General features: G+C 51.3%; 3 protein-coding genes across 15 annotated transcripts; 1 reads left to right on the top strand and 2 right to left on the bottom strand.

Annotated features, from left to right (window-relative positions):
• Nucleotides 1-45: 45 nt before the first annotated feature.
• MRPL53 (mitochondrial ribosomal protein L53) lies at nt 46-2,983 on the bottom strand. The gene is made up of 3 exons (XM_082356664.1): nt 2,777-2,983; nt 2,565-2,677; nt 46-2,472 (listed from the first exon to the last, which is right to left on the bottom strand). Exons 1-3 carry the CDS (start codon nt 2,866-2,868, stop codon nt 2,339-2,341), a joined length of 339 nt encoding a protein of 112 aa, XP_082212790.1. The 5' UTR covers nt 2,869-2,983; the 3' UTR covers nt 46-2,338.
• On the bottom strand, nt 2,935-10,056 carry CCDC142 (coiled-coil domain containing 142; the record flags this gene model as incomplete). Of its 6 annotated transcripts, none has more annotated exons than XM_082356566.1 (9): nt 2,935-3,117; nt 4,027-4,184; nt 4,346-4,545; nt 4,671-4,848; nt 5,064-5,178; nt 7,935-8,048; nt 8,121-8,542; nt 8,622-8,708; nt 8,994-10,056. In XM_082356566.1, 9 exons carry the CDS (start codon nt 10,054-10,056, stop codon nt 2,935-2,937), a joined length of 2,520 nt encoding a protein of 839 aa, XP_082212692.1. The 6 variants fall into 6 exon arrangements, with proteins under 6 accessions (XP_082212692.1, XP_082212694.1, XP_082212696.1 ...); XM_082356569.1 differs by lacking the exon at nt 2,935-3,117 and having other exon boundaries at nt 3,134-4,184; nt 8,121-8,251; nt 8,393-8,542; XM_082356568.1 differs by lacking the exon at nt 8,622-8,708.
• A 126-nt stretch (nt 10,057-10,182) lies between these two features.
• TTC31 (tetratricopeptide repeat domain 31) lies at nt 10,183-18,002 on the top strand (the record flags this gene model as incomplete). 8 transcript variants are annotated; one of them, XR_014234737.1, is made up of 8 exons in its annotated part: nt 10,183-10,359; nt 14,011-14,094; nt 14,533-14,607; nt 14,690-14,770; nt 15,522-15,612; nt 15,706-15,848; nt 16,064-16,165; nt 16,353-18,002. XR_014234737.1 is itself a non-coding variant. In XM_082356659.1 (6 exons), 6 exons carry the CDS (start codon nt 10,183-10,185, stop codon nt 16,362-16,364), a joined length of 534 nt encoding a protein of 177 aa, XP_082212785.1. In that variant the 3' UTR covers nt 16,365-18,002. The 8 variants fall into 8 exon arrangements, 2 of the variants coding, with proteins under 2 accessions (XP_082212785.1, XP_082212786.1); XR_014234732.1 differs by lacking the exon at nt 14,690-14,770 and having other exon boundaries at nt 14,533-14,603; XR_014234734.1 differs by lacking the exon at nt 14,690-14,770 and having other exon boundaries at nt 14,926-15,612.
• Between the last annotated feature and the right edge of the window lie 69 nt (nt 18,003-18,071).

The following is an 18,071-nucleotide window of genomic DNA, read 5'->3' as shown; positions in this document are numbered from 1 at the left end:
TGTATCTCAGTACTAATCAGTTGAAGTCACAAGGTTGATGCTAAATATTGGTAAATTCAACAAAAGTTTATTGCACACTCTGTATCAGGCACTATGCAAGGCGCGGGGGACACAGAGAAAACAGCCCCAACCTCAAGTTCACAATCTATAAGCACAGTGCCAGCACTCAATCCGTGTTTACAGCAGTGTTTGAACCATCCCTGTTTTTACAGATGAGAGTAGTTAATCTGGCCAAGGATAATAGCCAGTTAACCATGGACCTGGAGGACTCAAATCTAGGTTGTATCCTTTCGTCACTAAAGAGGCCTATAACATACGGCCTCTTAGATACTATGCTATGCTCACCCAATATTATAGGCAGTTTACAGATATCAATTTATTGATTGATTGATTGATCTTTGGCCGCACTGCATGCAGGGATCTTAGTTCTCTGACCAGGTATTGAACCCGTGCCCCCTGCAGTGGAAGAGCAGAGTCTCAACCACTGGACCACCAAGGAAGTCCCAGATATCAATTCATTTAATCTCTCAACAGCTCTATGAGGTAGGTACTATTATCCCCATTTTACGAATGAAGAAACAGGCACTGAGAGGCTAAGTAATGTGTCCAAAGTTACATAGCTACTTAAGGGAAAAGCTAGGATTCAATCCCAGGAATTCTGGCTTTTTACTACACTATACTGTCTCCTGATAGTTTTCTTTCTTTGAGGGGAGAGGGGGAAAAACCAGTCCTTTGAAGATATCACCATTTTAAGAGAGAAGTAGTATAGTAATGGGGTAGGAGGAAATATATTTGGCAAAGTACACAGCAGCCAGTGTCCACAGATTCTTGATTGCCTAGCTGAACATTCTGAAGTTTTTCTCTAAACCAGTGGCTCTCAACCATTTTTTCCTACAACCTGCGGTAAGAAATAATTCTATACTGCAACCAAGTACATGCAGATAGACACACATACACATACTTTATATAATACCTATATCTATATTCATGATTATATGCTTAAAACTTAAGTTTCTTAAAGAATACTTCCCAGTCCATGTGCCATCTACTGATACTTTTTATTCTATTTTACTTTGTTTTTTAAAGGCTGATTTAACCCCCTAAATTGACTTCATGATCCACATTAATGGGTGGTAACCTAGTATGAAAAACACTTTAGGCAGGGTGCCTAAAAAGTACTTTAGGCACTGTTCTCTGAAACAAGTTGTAATAATAAAACCAATGATATGCTTTGGAAAGATAAAAGTAAGCAGCAGCAAAAACGGTTAGCAAAAAGGAGACCAGGTGGGAGAATGCAACAATAATACAAGAGAGTGAATGGAAATGTAGAGAACATTTCAGAAGCTTTTGTTCAAGACAGAATATTATGAACTTACTGACTGGATACGCAGGGAAAGGGAGTGGGCAGAACCAGAGATAATGCTGTGGTTTCCAGCTCAAGTGGCTGAGCAGATGAAGTGCCTTTTAAAGGAATGAGGAAGTCAGGAGAGGAGGCAAGTACAGTTGACCCTTAAACAATGGGGGTGGGGATGGGAGTTAGGGGCCCAACCGCTCCACAGAGTTGAGAATGGGGGGATAACTTTACAGTCGGCACCCACAGTTCCACAACCGCAGATTCAAACAACCACGGATCGTGTAGTACTTGTACTATGTATTTATTTGAAAAACAGGCATGGAAGAGGACCTCTGCAATTCAAACCTGTATTGTTCAAGGGTCAACTTTAGGGAGTATATAAGATTATCGGGTTAGGGTTAGACAAAGAGTGTTGGTGGACTTTGGAGAAAATTGGTAGTAAGTACCCTGACTATAGCACAGAATTTGAGATTAGAGCCAAACAGAAATGTAGGGTTTAACCCAAGAGGGTAGTTCAAGTCATGACAGAATATGAGATGCCCCAAAAATAAAAGAAGAGAAAGAAGGAGAGTAGTATGCCTTTATGGTTAAAAGAAGAAAAAGGACCTGAGCAGAAAAGAAGTTACACAAGGGAGGGAATTAAGAGTGGCAGGTGCTACTGAAATGGAAAAATGAGGACTAAGAAAACAGCACTTCTAATAAGAGTAAGAGGTACCTTGAGTAGTGTTGGAAGCAGCCAAATTCAAAAGGGTTAAGCAGTGAGTGATGGTAAGAAAGTGAAATAAATTCAAATTTGTCCAGACCCCTCCCCATCTTGTCTCGTCCCAGAAACACTGGCTGGATTTGTAGTCACAGGGCTCTTTCTTTTTTCTTTTGCGCTCTGTGGTCTTCCAAATAGTGATTTGAGTAATTAAGTCAAGCTCTTCTTAGATGTGTCCTTAGCAGTCTTAGGTGAAAACCTGCTTGTTGGTCTCTTCCGCGCTGTCAGCGCCCGGTACTGGCGCCCGGCTTGTCCCCGCTCCCCGTCGCACCCCTGGCGTGGATGTGGGAGGCGAAGGCAGAGAGCATTTCCTGGGCGGTGAGGTGAGCGCCGCGCATAATCAGGCGATGCCCGTCTCCTGGGGAAGAAACAAACGAGTCAGGCACCGGGAGGACGGCGGGGCCGGCGCCGAGAGCTAGCGACTCCCTCCCGACTCCCAACCAGACCCACCGAACAGCACGTCCACGCAGGGCTCGGAGCCGTCGTGTCTCACGTCCGCAATCACCGAGCAGTTGAGGTTGGTGCAGCGAACTTTCTCGCTGCTCACGGCCTGGAGGAAGGTCCTGCGGTGAGAAAACGGCGTGAGCGCCCGGCAGAGGGGGCTAAACCCCCGGCGGGAGGAAGGCGAGCCCCTTCGCGTCCGCACTCCTTCCCCCTCGTACCTTGTCGACTCCACGTTCTTCTCGAAAGGGCAGAATTGAACCCGAACCTGCTTGACAGAGCGGAGTCCGAGCCGAGCCAAGGCCGCTGCCATGGTGACCCCCACCCCGGAAGGACTCGTGCGGGCGGAAGTGTCGCTAGTGCGAGACGCTGTGGGCTGCTACGCGCTTCCGCAGTCCCCCGACCTCCGCCTCGTGCGGCTTCTCTGCCACGGTCGGTGGTGCTGGTCCCCAGGCCGCCGCCCTGGGCTCCCCAGCCGAGAAGAGGAGGAAGGCCAGGAGGGAGACAGATGATTTCGGCACAGGGTATGGGGCGGCCAAAGTACGCGGTCAGTAAACACTACCTGTCATTAATAGCCCCCTTTACCACGGTGAAGACAATAAACAGGGCAAAAGCCGTTTGCACCTGGCTCCGATAACACGTCTTTTGCAGCCTTTACTCCTCTGTACCTTGCTGTGCCAGATCTACGTTAACACCGTCTTAAGTGCTGGTCCCTTCCAAGGAGAGGGCACCACCACGGCAGGGATTATAAACCTACCAGAGGGTAAACTCCACTCAGGTAGTTTAAGATTAAACACGTGGAACTCTGGAGTAGCGAAGCTTACACGTGAAGGTCCTACAGCCCAATATTCTTTTTTTTTTTTTCCCCAATATTCTTAAATGACTAAAAATAGTGATGGGGAGGGGAGTGCAGGGTACTATTATATAGTATACGCCGTGGGACTGATTTAGGTGTAGAAATTCCTATTCCATCTCTGTGGTTCCTGATGAATTAACTTTGTAGTAGTGTCCCGAACTTTCTGTGTTTAGCCTGGCTCCAGGGACTTAAGAGGAAGTGGCATCTAGGCTCCCTGCTTTCTATTGCTTTTTCTCTTTCCCTTTCCCCTGGGATCCAACCCTAAAGCCTTACTCCCAGCATCTAGCCCCTTACTGCTAGTGTCTAGCTCTGAGATGTCTTCACTGATGGGGAACTAAGCCCAAGCTTCCCAAGGATGCTGACCTCCAGGTTTCTAAGTCCAGGCTCTGTGTAGCTTGTGGTTCTCAGGTATGCTTTCTTCCAAGATCCCAATTAGGCTTCTTTAATATGCATTTCTAAATGTCTCGGCTTTTTCAGACAGAGATAGGGAGTTCTGACGGGCTCTGATTAGGGTCCTTAGGATTCAGAACTGGTGCTCAGGCAGGAAAGAAAAGGTAAGTGCCTGCGGGGATGCTGATGCTGCCTCAGGGCAAGCCAGGCCTGCTGATTTCCTACCAGGTAAGCCTCAGGGCTAGGTCCTTCTCCCCACAGTGTGCTTAGCAGCTGAGCTGTCTGGGCTGGGAGTGCTCCAGGTCGAAGAGGGGGCTCCAAGCTCTCCAGGCTGTTGAGGCTGCTGCTGGGCAATTCCATGGTCTGGACCTCATTACATGCACCTGGTAAGGCAGGAGTGGAAGGCAGGTGGCTGGCGGTGTATGTGTGTGGGAGGTGGGGTACACGCAGAAGCCAGATCAATGATGAGGATGGGGGATGCGGCACATAAAGTTATGAGCTAGGGGCAAAGAGAGCCTGGAGTTGGGGAGGGAGAGTGACTCACAGCAACAGGGAGGCCCCCTGTGGACTTGAGTCTTGGGCAGGGGCTGCTGCAACAGACACAGCAGGGCCCCGTCCAGCCGCTGGAAGATGCTGAGCGTGAACAGAGTCTGGCGAAGTTCTGGGGACAGGCCCCACTGCTCCTCCTCCAGCAACTCCCTGACCACTCCAAAGTCTTGTCTGAGCTGCAGCGCCCCCTGCAGGCTGAAGGCCAAGGTACAGTGTGGCCACCTGACCCTCCTGCCTCTCCGAACCGCTCTGCCCCACCCATCCCCTCCCTTTTTTTCAGTTCCATTCATCCCCCTGCCACGGCCTCCTTTTCTCCCCACCTGAACCGGATCCCGTGGGTGAGGATGTGGTCAAGCCAGGCACCCAGGATGGCAGTCAGTGCCTGGCTGAGGGCAGGGGCCTGGGCTTGGTGTGGCAGTCCTTGCAGTCCTTGCAACACAGGCTCCAGTACCCTGCGGACCACCAACCCAGCATACTCACTAGGGATACTGGGAAGTTCTGGAGTGAGAGAAGAGAAAGGACAGGATATGAGGCTAGGGAGATCCATCAAGCCCCTAATGGAGCATTTGGGGGAAGAGGGTAGTATTTCAGGGTGAGGGGACACAGAAGGTGAGGACAGGATGGAGACAAAGGAGTGGAGCCAGGATTTGGAGGGGCCAGGACACTGTTACCCCCTGAGAAGCCTGGAAGGGAACGCTGGGATGAGGACTTACCAGGACAGAGACGATGCCGCCAGTACCGACCCCGTGGCATGTGGAGTTCGAAGTCCTGTGTGGCTCGTTTATGACATTCTTGAAAAAAGAGACTTAGTGACTCTTCAGACAGGAGCTGTGGGGATAAGGAGAAAGTAAAAGGGGCCTATCTCTGAGGGACTTGTCAAGTTATATGCTCTTCTAAATCTGAGGTGTTTAACCTGGCATCCATAAAGCCCCAGAACAGAATTGTATGCATAATTGTATGGGCTTGGGCATTTTCTGAGGAGAGATACTATAGCTTTTATTGGGTTTTCCAAGAGGTCTGGACCGAGAAGAGATTATGGACACTTGCCCTAAGATTACCCTGCTCTCCTCAGCTTGGTTCAGAGGATGGAAATCCTCCATGTTAATTTTGTTCCATAGGAACGTTAATAGGAAAAAAAAAAAAGGGAGACACCCCCACCACCGCCAATGTTCAAAAGCAGATGCTAGAGAGAGGTCTGCATGATCTGCAGACAGGCAAAGGCTGAAGAAAGAAAAGGGAATTGTACGATCTGTCTGTCATCTATAAAAGGAAGGCAAGAACTGCGTGTAGACCAGGAGCAATGAATATAACTTTCTAAGATTCAGGAACCTTTGGAATGTCCTCACACTGAATATTCTTTGTAGCCACTTCCATTTCTCCAGAGCATTGTAACCCACAAAGCAAGAAAAGGCCCATGTGCTGGTTTGGTTTCTTTGGTTTGATAGGTTTTGTTTTTGGAGGGGGAGAAGACAGCAAAAAGGAGGGGTCTCTACAGCCCATCTAAGAGAAGAACGCAAGAAGTGGGGTGTGTAGTGGCAGGTCTAAGGAAAAGGTGACTGTATGCCTGAGAGCCTGAAGAGAGGAAAGGACCTGGCGGGGGCCAGACTTGGTGGGAGAGAGCCCATGTGGCTCCTGATACATGGGCTCTCTCCCACCAAGTCTAAATCCAAACTCTTCTTCTCTTATCCCAAACACCAGAACCCCCTTCTTCCTTATATATAACAAAGAAATTACTCTTTTGTCAACTGACATTTGTTAGGAAATTCTGCACTCAACACTCAGAAAATACAAGGTCACACTATGGGACAGTATTTTCTGTGGGACATTACAGTCCAGCTGAAGAGAAAACTCACATCTGATTCTTCTTTTTCATCCCAGTGCCGTATGTGGTAGAATGCCCAGAGCAGATGCCCAGTAGTGCAGTCACCAGGCAGAGAAGCAAGGCATGAAACTGCTTTGGACAGTGTTTGGTTCACATGATGAGCACACTGTCCCTGCCCCTTTTGCTCTGTTCTCACTGCAACTACCAAGAGCTGGACCCTTCTCATATTATGTCTCCCCACCTCCCTTCTATCCTGACCTCTATAGCTGGATCAAACTCTATCACTGTCTTCACTGTTCCCCTCCTGCTCTTACAATGGCTCCCTATCACTTATGAGATAAAGTCCAAAATCTGTGGGCTGGTGTTCGGTGCCCTCCACAACTTGATGACAACCTACTCCTTCACAATCCTCCACCCCCACCCTTGAGATGCACATGCGAGGGCAAGTGTATGCTCATGTACACACACACACACACACACACACACACACACACACACACACACACACACACACACACACACACACACACGGAGCTTCTGCTTTGGTCAGACCATCTCGCCAGTACTCCCCCAAGGAACTATGAACTTCCCACATCCAGTAACCCCTGCTGCTCCTCTGAGGATGCCCAGCCACCAGCTTGAGCCACAGAGCCTGTAAGGAGCTTCTGTTACCATGTGTCCACCAAGGCGTTCCCTCCCCAGAGCTCCCACAACCGTCACTGTCCACCCTACTCATGAAAAGCCTGTTCTGGGACATGTTGAGTTGAAAGAGGCAGCAGTAAATTGAGGTATAAATGCCCAACAGGCAGATGCAGATGGTGGATTAGGGCTAAACTGGGGGGGGTCTACAGCACCAAGGCACTGTGGAATGCAGAGAGAAAAGGAGCAGAGGGGCAGGGACTGAACTCTACAGCGACGCCCCTATTCAGGGCAAAGAGCAGACATTTGGGCAGGAAGAGAAAACAAAAAGCAGAGAGACATCATCCATAGTAGGAACAGATACTGTGTAAAATGGGGAAAAGTTAGAAGTATAATAGTTTAATTCATAAATTTAGAAGAAAATAAGAAAATATTAGAAGAAACAGCCAAGAGTGGATGAAAGTTACTACTGTGGAACAAGGATCAGAAATCGAAGTTGGGGAGGGGCAATTAAAGTGCTATTTTTTCATTAGACGCCTTCTAAAATATTTTATTTCAGTTTTAATAAAAATACAAATGATACTTTTAGAAAACAGGAGAAACATCAAAAACTAGTAAATAAAAGGAAAAGTCAATCATTTATCTTGCTTTTTCTCTACAAATTATACCTCAAAGTAACCAAGTAATTTATGAGGGCAAGTTTCACTTTATAAGAGTAATCCAACTAATAATGAAGAAGGAATGATAGAATTGGAATGTCACCACCTTGCACCCTCTAATGAAATAACGGATATAGACAATGATCATCAATCATCAGTGGCTGTTAACATCACAAAATGAGAGCCTGACATGGGAGTTGGGGGTGGGATATATAAGTGAAATAAAATTGACCATGAGTTGATGATTATTAAAGCCTCAGTGGTAGGAATATGGTGGTCCATTATACTCTTCTCTCTACTTTTGTATTTTTTTGAAATTTTCCATAATAAAGAGAGGACAAAAAGTGAAGAGCAAGAAAAGATAAATTTAGCGGCGATTCCAAGGCACTGAGTTGTTCTACCACCACCACAACCACCCCACCAACCCCAAAGCTGGCCCCTGGCAGGTCGCCTGCTCTCCTTACCTGGATCTGTGCAGTCAGCTTCTGGATCTCCAGACCCAGCTGCTGCTCCACCTCCAGGGCCAAGCTTTCCTCTGAGGCCAGGCTGGACAAAGCTTCTGCCTCATATAATAGAGGCTTTGGCAGAAACAGGGAGTGAGATCCGAGCCCAGCCCAGGATGCTCCCCTCCCCATTCCCTAGCTACTCACAGGTAAATCCTTCTGGATCAGGAGCAGGAAGGAACCTGGGGCCCACGCTGCCAGATGCTGCTGAGTTCTGCCCCAAAACCAGAGCAAGGTGGTCTGCAGGGTACAGAGCCCCAGGGAAAGGGGGGCAGGACCTGGGGAGAGGAGGGACAGAGTATCTGAAGGGCCACGGAACACCTTTGGGAGGAGGCAGGCTTCAGAACAGATTAAGGAATAAAGGAGATAGATATCCTCAGCTGTTCTCTTATCCCCCCATCCCCAATACCTTGTCTCACCTGGAGGCCGGCAGAGGAGCAGTCCTGACCTGGGTTCTCGAAGGGCATCCAAGAGAGGAGGGAAGAGCTGTTGCAAAAGTTCAGTGGTTTGAGAGGATGAGGGAAGGCTGCTCTGATTTCCACTAGCAGATCCCAAGGCCTGGCAGAAGCCTGAAGATGAGGGGGTGTGGTTTGATAAGGAAGGAGCAGTCTGGGGCTTGTGTCACTGCCATTGCCCCTTCCTTCTCACCTTGATCCCAGCTCCAGGTAAGAGACTGATGAATTAGGTTGTGACACAAAGAAGCCAGCTCCTTCTCACACTCCTGAGGCAGTGATGCTAGTGGGAGAAATGACTGGAGCCTGAAAACAGGGTCCCTCTTTTGCCCAACACTGCCCCCACTCAATGATGGGGGAAGAGGGGAGGCTTCCCCCAAGACTCAAGGCTGGCATGGAAAGCAAGACTTTGCCTTGAAAGCCCAGAAGCTATAGCCTGAACCCCCAGGGGTGGGGTGGGGTATGTTCATTCTAAAGAGCCTGTTTTTGTAGTTAGGTGGCAAGTGAGTGAGGTGAATACAGAAGAGATCCCAGCCTTCCCAAACACCCACCCAGGCCCATCACTCACCCTGACCCAGTGCCTGACTCAGCTGTTGTGCCGCTACCCTGGGGTCCCTCCAGGGTCCTAGACTTAGGTCCAGACTCTGAGCACAGGCTGCCCACAGCATGGTCCAGTACTGGCTCCACAGGGCCCCCGCCCCTCCAAGCCCCAGTCCACTGCTGGCTGAACCCGTCACGCCCCCCATCAGGCCCAGTAGCCCTGGCAGCAGCTCCCGCTCCTCTTGGCACCGCCTGCGGAGCTGGTCCCTCAAGTCGGATCCCCTGAGCGCCTCATCCAGCCAACCTGCCACCTGGCAACCCCGCTCCCCCGCCAGGAGGCGGAGCACACGGGCCGGGGGATAAGGGCGCGCTGCCCCTGGAACGTAGCTCAAGGCTTTTCCTTGCAGCTGGTGGTAGGCGGGAAGTGCCAGCAGCAGGTCGGCGATTTGGGACGATAGGCCCGGGCTGGCGGGCGCCTGGCCCAGAGCCCGAAGCTGCATCTCCATAGTAGCATCCAGGCGCTGGGCGGCTAGTCCGACGGAGCGTGCCAGGGGTAGCGACTCGGGTGTCTCCTGAAGGCCGCTTCGCAGGACCGCGCCTCCGGAAGGGTGCGCCAGCAGGTCGCGGCACAGCTGAGGCAAGTGGCCGGGGGATGGAGCGCCGGGACTCAGGATCCTCAGGAGGCGCACGGTCGCCTGTAGGTGGCGGGCGCAGTCCTGGGCTTGGAGGAGCTCCTGCCGCTCGTGGTGCAGCCGCAGCAACACCGCCCGAAGACGCTGCAGCGCTGGAGGGGTCGGGCCACCAGCTGCCGGCTCCCGCCCCCAGTCCACAGCGCCAGCCTCACGGTGCTCTCCTGCGTCCGCCGGCACCGCCCACCACGGCTGCCCTCTCGGAGTTCCGCCGGGCCGTGGGTCCAGGCAGGGGATGCTTCGGGCAGCCGGCAGCCGCAGCCAGCCACGAACGTCCCGGCGGAGAGCGCCTGCCCGCTTTCTCCGCCACTGCTTCTCCTCAGCGCCCCTGGGCTGCGCCCGTAACGGCGGCACGGTAGCCAGCGGAGGCAGAAGGCCACCAGAGCGAGACGCTTGGGCCATGGGACAGCTTGTCCGGAACGAAGCTAACGATTCCCACCTCCCCGTACTGCTCAACGCCTGCCGCAGCCGGGGCTCCGCCCCATTCCCGGAGCCGTCATCTCTGGCCCGGGAGCCGCCGGGACCGTCATGCACTCTCTCGCGCTCCGTAAGCGGAGGCTTCTGCCCCCAACAAAGATGGCTGCCTACTCTGTCCTACTCTGCCCTTCGGCCGGTGTCGAATGCCAGACTTTCACTTTCGGGTCACTGTTGACGGGGATGGCGCCGATTCCGAAGACTGTGGGGCTGGTCAAGCTAGGTAAGCAGGTGAGACAAGACCGGAGGGGGTCCAGGAGGACTGGGGCAGCCCCAATTAGATCTGTTTTCAGTAGGATTTTGTGCTTCACGCGATGGGCAGAGGGCTCCAGCTCACCTACCCCGAGGCCCCTAGACGCGCCGCCGCCTTCTTTTCCTATATACTGTCCTCTGCGGCCCGGCTGCCCGCTGGGGGTCGCTGCTGTCCCCAAACTCTGCAAGGAATTCGGTCCTGAGGACCACGGCGACGAGGTTAAAAGGACTCCTTAAGAATTTCTTGGTGATCCAGGGGTTAGGACTCCGCGCTTTCACTGCCGAGGCCAGGGATCAGTACCTGGTCTGGGAACTAAGATCTCGCAAGCCTCGCGGCGCGGCCAAAAAAACCAAAACAAAACATAACTCTTAGCTGCTCTTCGGCCCGTTCCCTTTACGGTCACGCCTCTTTTCAACCTTCCGTGTTGAGCCCTGCCCCGGCCCGGCGCCGCGCGGGGCTCCACCAGGGCTTTGGAGAGACGTAACTGTGGGCCCTACTGCCAAGAAACGCAACGCAAGTGGAGGCGGGGCGGGGACGACTCAACGGTGATAAATGCTTGAAGTGGGCAGGATGGGGCAGACGAGGGTCTCTTAGTTGAGGATTGGGGAGTGGGTAGGAGTTGCTTGGGGAAAGATATTATCAACAGAGGGAACAGTGTGAGCAAAGACACTAAAGCAAGGAAAAACGTTGAGAACTTCACTGAAGTGAGACCTTAGTTATGGGTTTGAGAGAAGAGGCGAGCAAGAGGGCAGCAAGTGGTTTGAAAGTCCTGGTCTGGCACATGGGTTTGGATGTCCTGAAGGAGGTGGTAGGGTTATAGAGGGAGGGACAGGATCAGATTTGGAAGCACTGAGAAGCTATACTTCCAACTGCTACCTGGTTATCTCTAAAACCAAACTCAACAAGTCCAGAAGTTAATTCATCATCTTTGCAAATTCGTTGCGTTTCCTCTCATCTTAATCTTGGTTAATAACACAAACTTCCATCCAGTTGCTTAATTCAGAAATCTGAGAATCATTCTACATATTCCTCCCCTTTTCTTTACCTCACCCGTGTAGTCAGTCACAAAATCTACTTCTGAAGTGTCTCTTCAATCAAATCTATTATTTCCATTCCTACTTCTGCTGCCACTACCTTAGTTCAAGAACTCATTCTTTCTGGCCTGAACAGTTCTAATGACCTGCTAACTAAACATTTCACCCCTAGACTCATCTCTTTCCCCAGTACAATTTCATTTGAGCATTTCGCTTCCCAGATTAGATCCACTTCCATCACTAACAGGACAAAGTGCAAACTCACTGGATCACACAGTGTTCTTCAGGCACAGCTCCTGGTTGCATCTCTATTACAATAGCCTCCTCACCCATCTCTCTGCCTTTGCTCATTCAGCACACACTTATTGAGCACCAACTATGTACTGAACGCTGTTTTAGGCACTGGGAAGAAAGCAGTAAACCAAACAGACAAAAATCCCTATAGTCAATGAATTAGCAGTGTCTAGTGGGGGCAGCCAGTCAACAAATAAACGATATAGTATGTCAAATATGAGAAGTGCAAAGGAAAATAAAGCAAGAAGAAGGATAGGGAATACTGAATGGAACTGAGAGGTTTTGCTTTTTAAAGGGAGTGGTCAGAGAAGTCCTCCCTCAGAAGATTTAAGCAGGGATCTGAAGGGGATGAAGGAGTGAGCCATTCACTGGGGAAAGAGGATTCCAGGCAGATGAAGTAACAAATACAAAAGCCCTGAAATGGGAGCACACTTGGTGCACTGTAGGAACTTCAAAGGAGACCACTGCAGTTGGAGGAGGGCGAGAGGGTAGGAGATGATTTCATGAAGAGATTGGGTGGCCAGATCATGTGTGGCCAGGTAGTGAATTAAGAGAGTAGTATAGACTGTGTTTTGGGGAGAGGTAGAAGGTCAAGGCAGTCCTTTTTTTGTTTGTTTTTAAAGATGGCTTACACTAACTAAGGAAACAATCCTCATTAGAACCACAGAATGTACAGGCCAAGCCTTGAAGAGTCTTGCCTCATTTTGTGAATGAGGAAGCTGAGGTCCAGAGAGGTTAAATGACTTGTCCAAAATCAAACAGCCCAGTAGTGGCAGAGCCAGAACTAAGATGCAAGCAGCTGTGCTCCAGCACAGTGTTCTCTCCGGTTCTATGCTACCTGGCTAATTAAGAGAGCAATAAAAAGCAATGAATAATAAGGTTTTAAATTATATAACACAGGCTATGTTAATGCAGCTTGGTTGAGTGAGGGCAGACATAACTGGAAATGAAAGGGTCTGGGAAGGCTTTGTGGGGAGATGGAATTTGAACTCTTCAAGGTGAGGCAAGTTGTGGTGAGAAAGAAGCTCAGAGCCAGGAGGGATTTGAGGACAGCTGGGGGAAGACCCCAAGGCTGGAAGGAGCCTGGTGGCAGAGGGAGGACGGCAGCTAAGTAGGAGAGGATTGCAAGGGGAAACTGGAAAGGTCAGCCAAGGAGCTTTTTGGAAGGCTCTGAATCCCAGGCTAGACTCAATCCTGCCTGTGGCCCTGGCAGTGGGGGATTACTGGAAAATTCTGAGTAGGGGAGTAATTGCTGAGAGCTTGGTTTGGGGGAGAAACAGATAAAGTGCAGGGGAGAGGCCAGCCAGGAACTGTGGCACTCATTTAGGCGTTGAGGTAGCCCCAGGGTGGATTATATGGGGGTGTTCATATTCAAGGATATGGCAGGGGACACCGCTGGAAGAGCAGGAAAGAGGGCTCCATTTCAGGGGCATCAGTGTGGCTGACCTAATGACAGGATGTCAGAGAAGCCTGTACTGAATGCCACCCTCAGCTCTTGGGAAGGCAGGAGAGTTAGTGAAGGAGGTGATACATGTGAAAGTCAGGAGCAGCGTGTTCTGAGGTGCTGAGCAGGGAGAGGTCGGCCAGTAAGGTTTTCCAGGCTGGGTGGCTGGTTAGTGGTTGCCGTGGTGGAGCGGTCAACCCAGCCAAGCTCCTTGCTCTCTCCCAGAGTTCCCCACAACACCAACCTAATCTCCCCTCCCCTCCCCCTCCCAGGACATAGTGGATTTTCTTTGGCGGCCTGTGGAGAATGATCCCCATGGCCTGCATCGGATCCGTGTGGGTGGGAGCAGCAGGCGGCTGCAGCTGTGTCACCATGGTGGGGAGTGCAGGGGCCGGGCCCAGGCTGGTACCCTGGGTCGGGGGGTTGGCTTTCAGATGCTCCTCTTTCTCATGTTCTTTCTTTCCCTTCTCTTTCTCCCTCCTGACAGATTCCCTCCAGACCATTTCTGTTATGAGGGGGAAACTACTGGACAGAATGACAAGGCCAAGGAGGCTGAGAGACTGGGCACCTACTGTGGTCTCCAAAAGTCCTTCCTATACCCTCCACGAGGGTCTAAGCCCTGCCCTCAAAGCCCTTGTGCCTCAGCATCCTGCCTCAGGGACTCAGACAACCTGCTTCAGGTGGCCATGCCTCAGAGGCCCCTGCTGACTGAAGAGATGAGACTCCAGTTCTCCCAGTCCCCAAATTCCCATGTCTATATTCTCTCCTAATCTGGATCTTCCAAGATTCGTTCATACTGCTTACCTCCCTTTCGCTTTCTCTCTCTCTTTTCCTGCCACCTGCCCTTCCTCCTCCAGGAAGCCAGCCGCCTGGCTGAGGAGCTGGTGTCTGAGCAGGAGCGCACGAAACAGAAAGCAGAGAAGAAACGACTTAAAAAGAAGGTAGCTGGAGGGCAGAAGGGGTGGGAGCCCAGAGGGACTCGGGGGAGGGAAGAGGAGAGAACTCTAGATGGCCAGGGGGTCCCATGGGGCTCAGGGACTGGAGGGTCTCCTGGAGGCCATTTGGTGCAGTGGTTCTGGAGTCACACTATGCTGTCTGGGCTGGAATCTGCCTTCTTACTCTGAGCCCTCTGCCTGGTGACTGTCTTATCTGCTTTTTCACCTGTAAAACGAGGATGACAACAAAACCTACCTCGTAGAGCTGCAAGGATTAAATGAGATAGTGTATGCAAAGCTCTTAGTACGGTACCATGGCATGTAATATATATTGTCCACATGAAGAATTGGTCTCAGGATACAAACTGTGTGTGTGTATGTGTGTGGGTGTTTAAGTATAGTGCTCAAAATACATCTTCGTCTTCCTCGTCATTGTTATTACAGCGTCAAAAGGATCAGAAGCGAAGGGAGCGTTTGGAGCAGGATGGCAGGGAGTCCAACGCGAATGTCTACAGGCAGGTACTAAGAGCACCAGGTGCCAGGAGGTGGGGGCTGGAAAAGCAGGCGATCCCAACTCTGCACCTATTCACCTTCCCTCCAGTCTGAGGCATTGCAGATGGGGATGGGAGCCCCCCCGTCCAGATGTGGGGGCCCAGCTCAGGGACAGTGTTGCGAGGAAGAGGTTGGAGCCGCCTTCCTTCCCTTCATGGTCTCTGCCCACCCTCTCCTCCCACTACTCTAGGACATACCTCATCCCTGCCCCTCCTTAACTTTCCTTTCTGCTCACGGGACTCACTGGATCTATCTAGTACCTTTGTGTCTCTGGCTTTGTGCAAGGTTGGGGATTGGCCCCCCAGTGCCTGCAGAGAAAAGGGACTGAGTCAGGAGCCCCAAGGCAGGAGCTTGGGTCCCCAAGAGAAGATGAGTTAGGAGGAAGGAAGCACTCCAAAAGAAGAGAGCCCCAGGCAGAATCAAGGCAGAGGTGAGGAGGAGGGCAGAAGAACCTCAGCTGGAACCAGTGGAAGGGGTGCCAGAGGGCTCTGGGAAGTTACGCAATCTAAGGGTAGAGGGCAGTGACCAGTAGAAGGAGTTCTCTGGCCCTAGGATTAAGAGACCTGGGATCAAGCTCCATCACTGTCACCCTGACCCGGGGTAGTTTCCTCTGCAAGAAAGTAGGGCTGATGCCATCTTGCAGACCTGTCATGAGGATTACATGAGTTGCCTGATACAAACTGTTTAAACAAAGGAGAAGGATTTGGGAAGGCTGAGGCCTTAAGTCCTGCTTGACTTTGCTTCCCATTCCTAGGCATCTCTAGGATTGCTGGCAGCTGCCTTACAACAGAGCCAGGAGTGAGATTCTTTCTCTCTCCTTCCTCACCCATCCCTCCCTGCGATAGCCCCATCTGAACCTTCCTACCCTCTCTTCTCCCCAGAGTTTGGTACCAGCTTTGCCCAAAATGGTTTCCACCACAAGGCCATGGTCCTCTTCACCCAGGCCTTGAAGCTCAACCCCCGGGACCACCGGTAGGTGGGGGGGTTGGCCTCTGTGCTGGGACGTCAGGGCAAGGCCGGGTGCCAAGGGAGGACCTGGACTTTTGGCCACTTTGTCTTTATCAGGTTATTTGGAAATCGCTCATTCTGCCATGAATGGCCGGGTCAGCCGGTGTGAGCCCTGGCTGATGCCCAGGGTAGCCCTTACTTTGCGGCCTGGCTGGCCCCGGGGCCTCTTCCACCTGGGCAAAGCCTTGATGGGACTGCAGGTAATGGGTCTGAGGTTGGAAGGAGAAGAGGAATTTGAGTGGGATCGGGTGGGGATCAGGTCTACATTTGACATTTTCTAGTTAAGCTACTACCACAATGTCACAATGTTAGTGGTACTCGGAACTGGAGCCAGTTTGGGAAAGGGAGCAGTTTTAAGTTCCCTGACCCCACTGACACCTAAACTTTCCTCTTTCTCATTCCTCTGGGACTGAAGCATTTCGAAGAGGCAGCTGCTGTGTTCCAGGAGACTCTGAGAGGCGGATCCCAGCCTGACGCAGCCTGGGAGCTCCACTTCTGCCTTCTACAACTCACTCTGGTAAGGGGACCAGACCCACTCTCATGCTGAGGGGGAAACAGAGAGAACTGGCCGGGATTGCAACACCAAGTGGTGCCGCCTTCTGCCTCAGACAAATAAGGGGGATGGGCAGGAATGCATGGGATGAGGGGGGCACAGGCAGCACTGCTGGCAGGAGTATAAGGTGCCCCTCCCTCTTCTTTCTCAGCAGGACCAGTGAGGAGGAAGCCCTGGTCCGCCTCTGTCAACTGGATTCCCCTATGCATTTCCCCATGTTGAGCTGGGGCCTTCAGGCCTCCTCTCCCTCAGTTGCCCTGGAAGCACTGCCCCGAGGGCCCCTGGCCTTCTGTCTCCACCCTTGCATTATCCCCCACATCACCTAAGCCACTCCAGCTGGTCCCTCCCCCATACTCAGAGCAGAAGACCCTGTCCTCTCCATTTCCAGGACTCCTCAAAGGGCTGGGGCATCCTGGGACTTGGGCCCCAGCACCTACCTCACACCAGATGAAGGAGGACCTCTCCCTAATAAGGCAAGGCCATGTGTGCATCCCACAGGGATGAAGGACACTGTGTGGTAGCAGTTCACTGCACATTTTGAGACCTGTACTCTAAAACCATGGTTGGGAACATCCCTGGCAGTCATGCCTCTTGCCACAGAGACCTTCTGATGAGAGAAAGGAGCTCTACATCCACTGAAATAGGCTTTCTTTGGTTCTTAAGCAGATGGCTTCTTCTGGGAGCAGTAAGGAAAAATAAAATCCCCCAAGGCTCAAGAAGGGATCTGTACAAAAGTTCAGGTTTTCAGACTATAACAGACCTGGCAGTGGGGGCATTTGAGGCTTGCCCTGCTTCTTGGCCCTGGGGGACTCACTCACCGGCCAGAGCTCTGTGCTCAGGATGGGGTCACAGTAATGAATAAGGCCCAAGTCTCGCCCTTCAGCTTGACAGATGCTCACTTCTTCCTAATCCCAGTTCTTGCCCTGTTTTCTGAAGCCTGAGCTCCTCATGCCCTGTTTCCTGTCCACACTTCTATACATATTCTGACCTCTCCTTTGCCCAATGGTCTGATGCTCCCCTCCTCCCACTGCTAAAAGATTCACCAAGGGTTTGTATTTACCAGCTTACCAGCTCCTGCCTGGAGCTGGCAGAGCCCATACAACTCCAGGTACCTGCACTGCTGGCTCTCCCACTGATGGGGCCTTAGCAGGTACCCAGGCTTCTGCTACTTTGGTCATGGTCTTTCTCCACTCCAGCACTGGGCATTGTAACCAGCCTTTCCCCCATGTGAATTTACTTAATTTTTTCCACCCAGGGTCACTGCCCCTAAAGAAGGCTAAAATCCTCTACTTTCTGAATAAGAATCATGACCTTCTGGTTTCTCCTCTATAAGATCCTGGCAGCTGCTCCTGGCTGGTTCCTCCCTAGCTCTGCCTGGGACTCTCAGCTCATTTAAATGTGGATCTGTAGGGGACTTTTAGGCCTCCAGAATGCCTTTCCTAGAGGAACCATTTATCAGGATGAATGACTCTTGCTGTCCTATGGGTCTTATTCAACACCATTTGCACCTAGAGATAGGAGATGCTGAAGCACCTCTTTATTTAAGGCTGTCCCAAATTCTTTTTATTGTTTATGGTTTCAGGCCCCTTAAATACTGTATGACAGATTGAAGTCTGCCATTACTAGTTGGGTCACCTTCGGCAGATTTCTTAACACCTGTGCTTCAGTTTCCTCATCTGTAAAATGTGGGCAATCGCTACCTCACAGGGCTGTTGTGAGGGCTGAAAGAGAAAGTGTGAGAACCTACCTACCGAAAGCCTGGTACATAGTGGGTGTTAAATAAACTGATTTTTGTCTGCAATTGTCCTACATATTCATGATTCCAACACTGGGAAGAGAAGTACGAGTGAATTGCTGCTTATTTCACAAA

The sequence above is a fragment of the Balaenoptera borealis genome, assembly GCF_965194805.1.
Source record: "Balaenoptera borealis genome assembly, chromosome: 15".
Lineage (NCBI taxonomy): Eukaryota > Metazoa > Chordata > Mammalia > Artiodactyla > Balaenopteridae > Balaenoptera > Balaenoptera borealis.
This window is presented reverse-complemented; position numbering and strand designations above follow the sequence as displayed.

Bases quoted from the DNA above. Each gene is read 5' to 3' on its own strand.
- MRPL53 (XM_082356664.1), bottom strand. From the start codon at position 2,868: ATGGCAGCGGCCTTGGCTCGGCTCGGACTCCGCTCTGTCAAGCAGGTT. The intron at 2,678-2,776 runs GTACGAGGGGGA...TTCTCACCGCAG, and splicing joins AAGAACGTGGAGTCGACAAG to GACCTTCCTCCAGGCCGTGA. The intron at 2,473-2,564 runs GTGGGTCTGGTT...TTTCTTCCCCAG, and splicing joins CTGCGTGGACGTGCTGTTCG to GAGACGGGCATCGCCTGATT.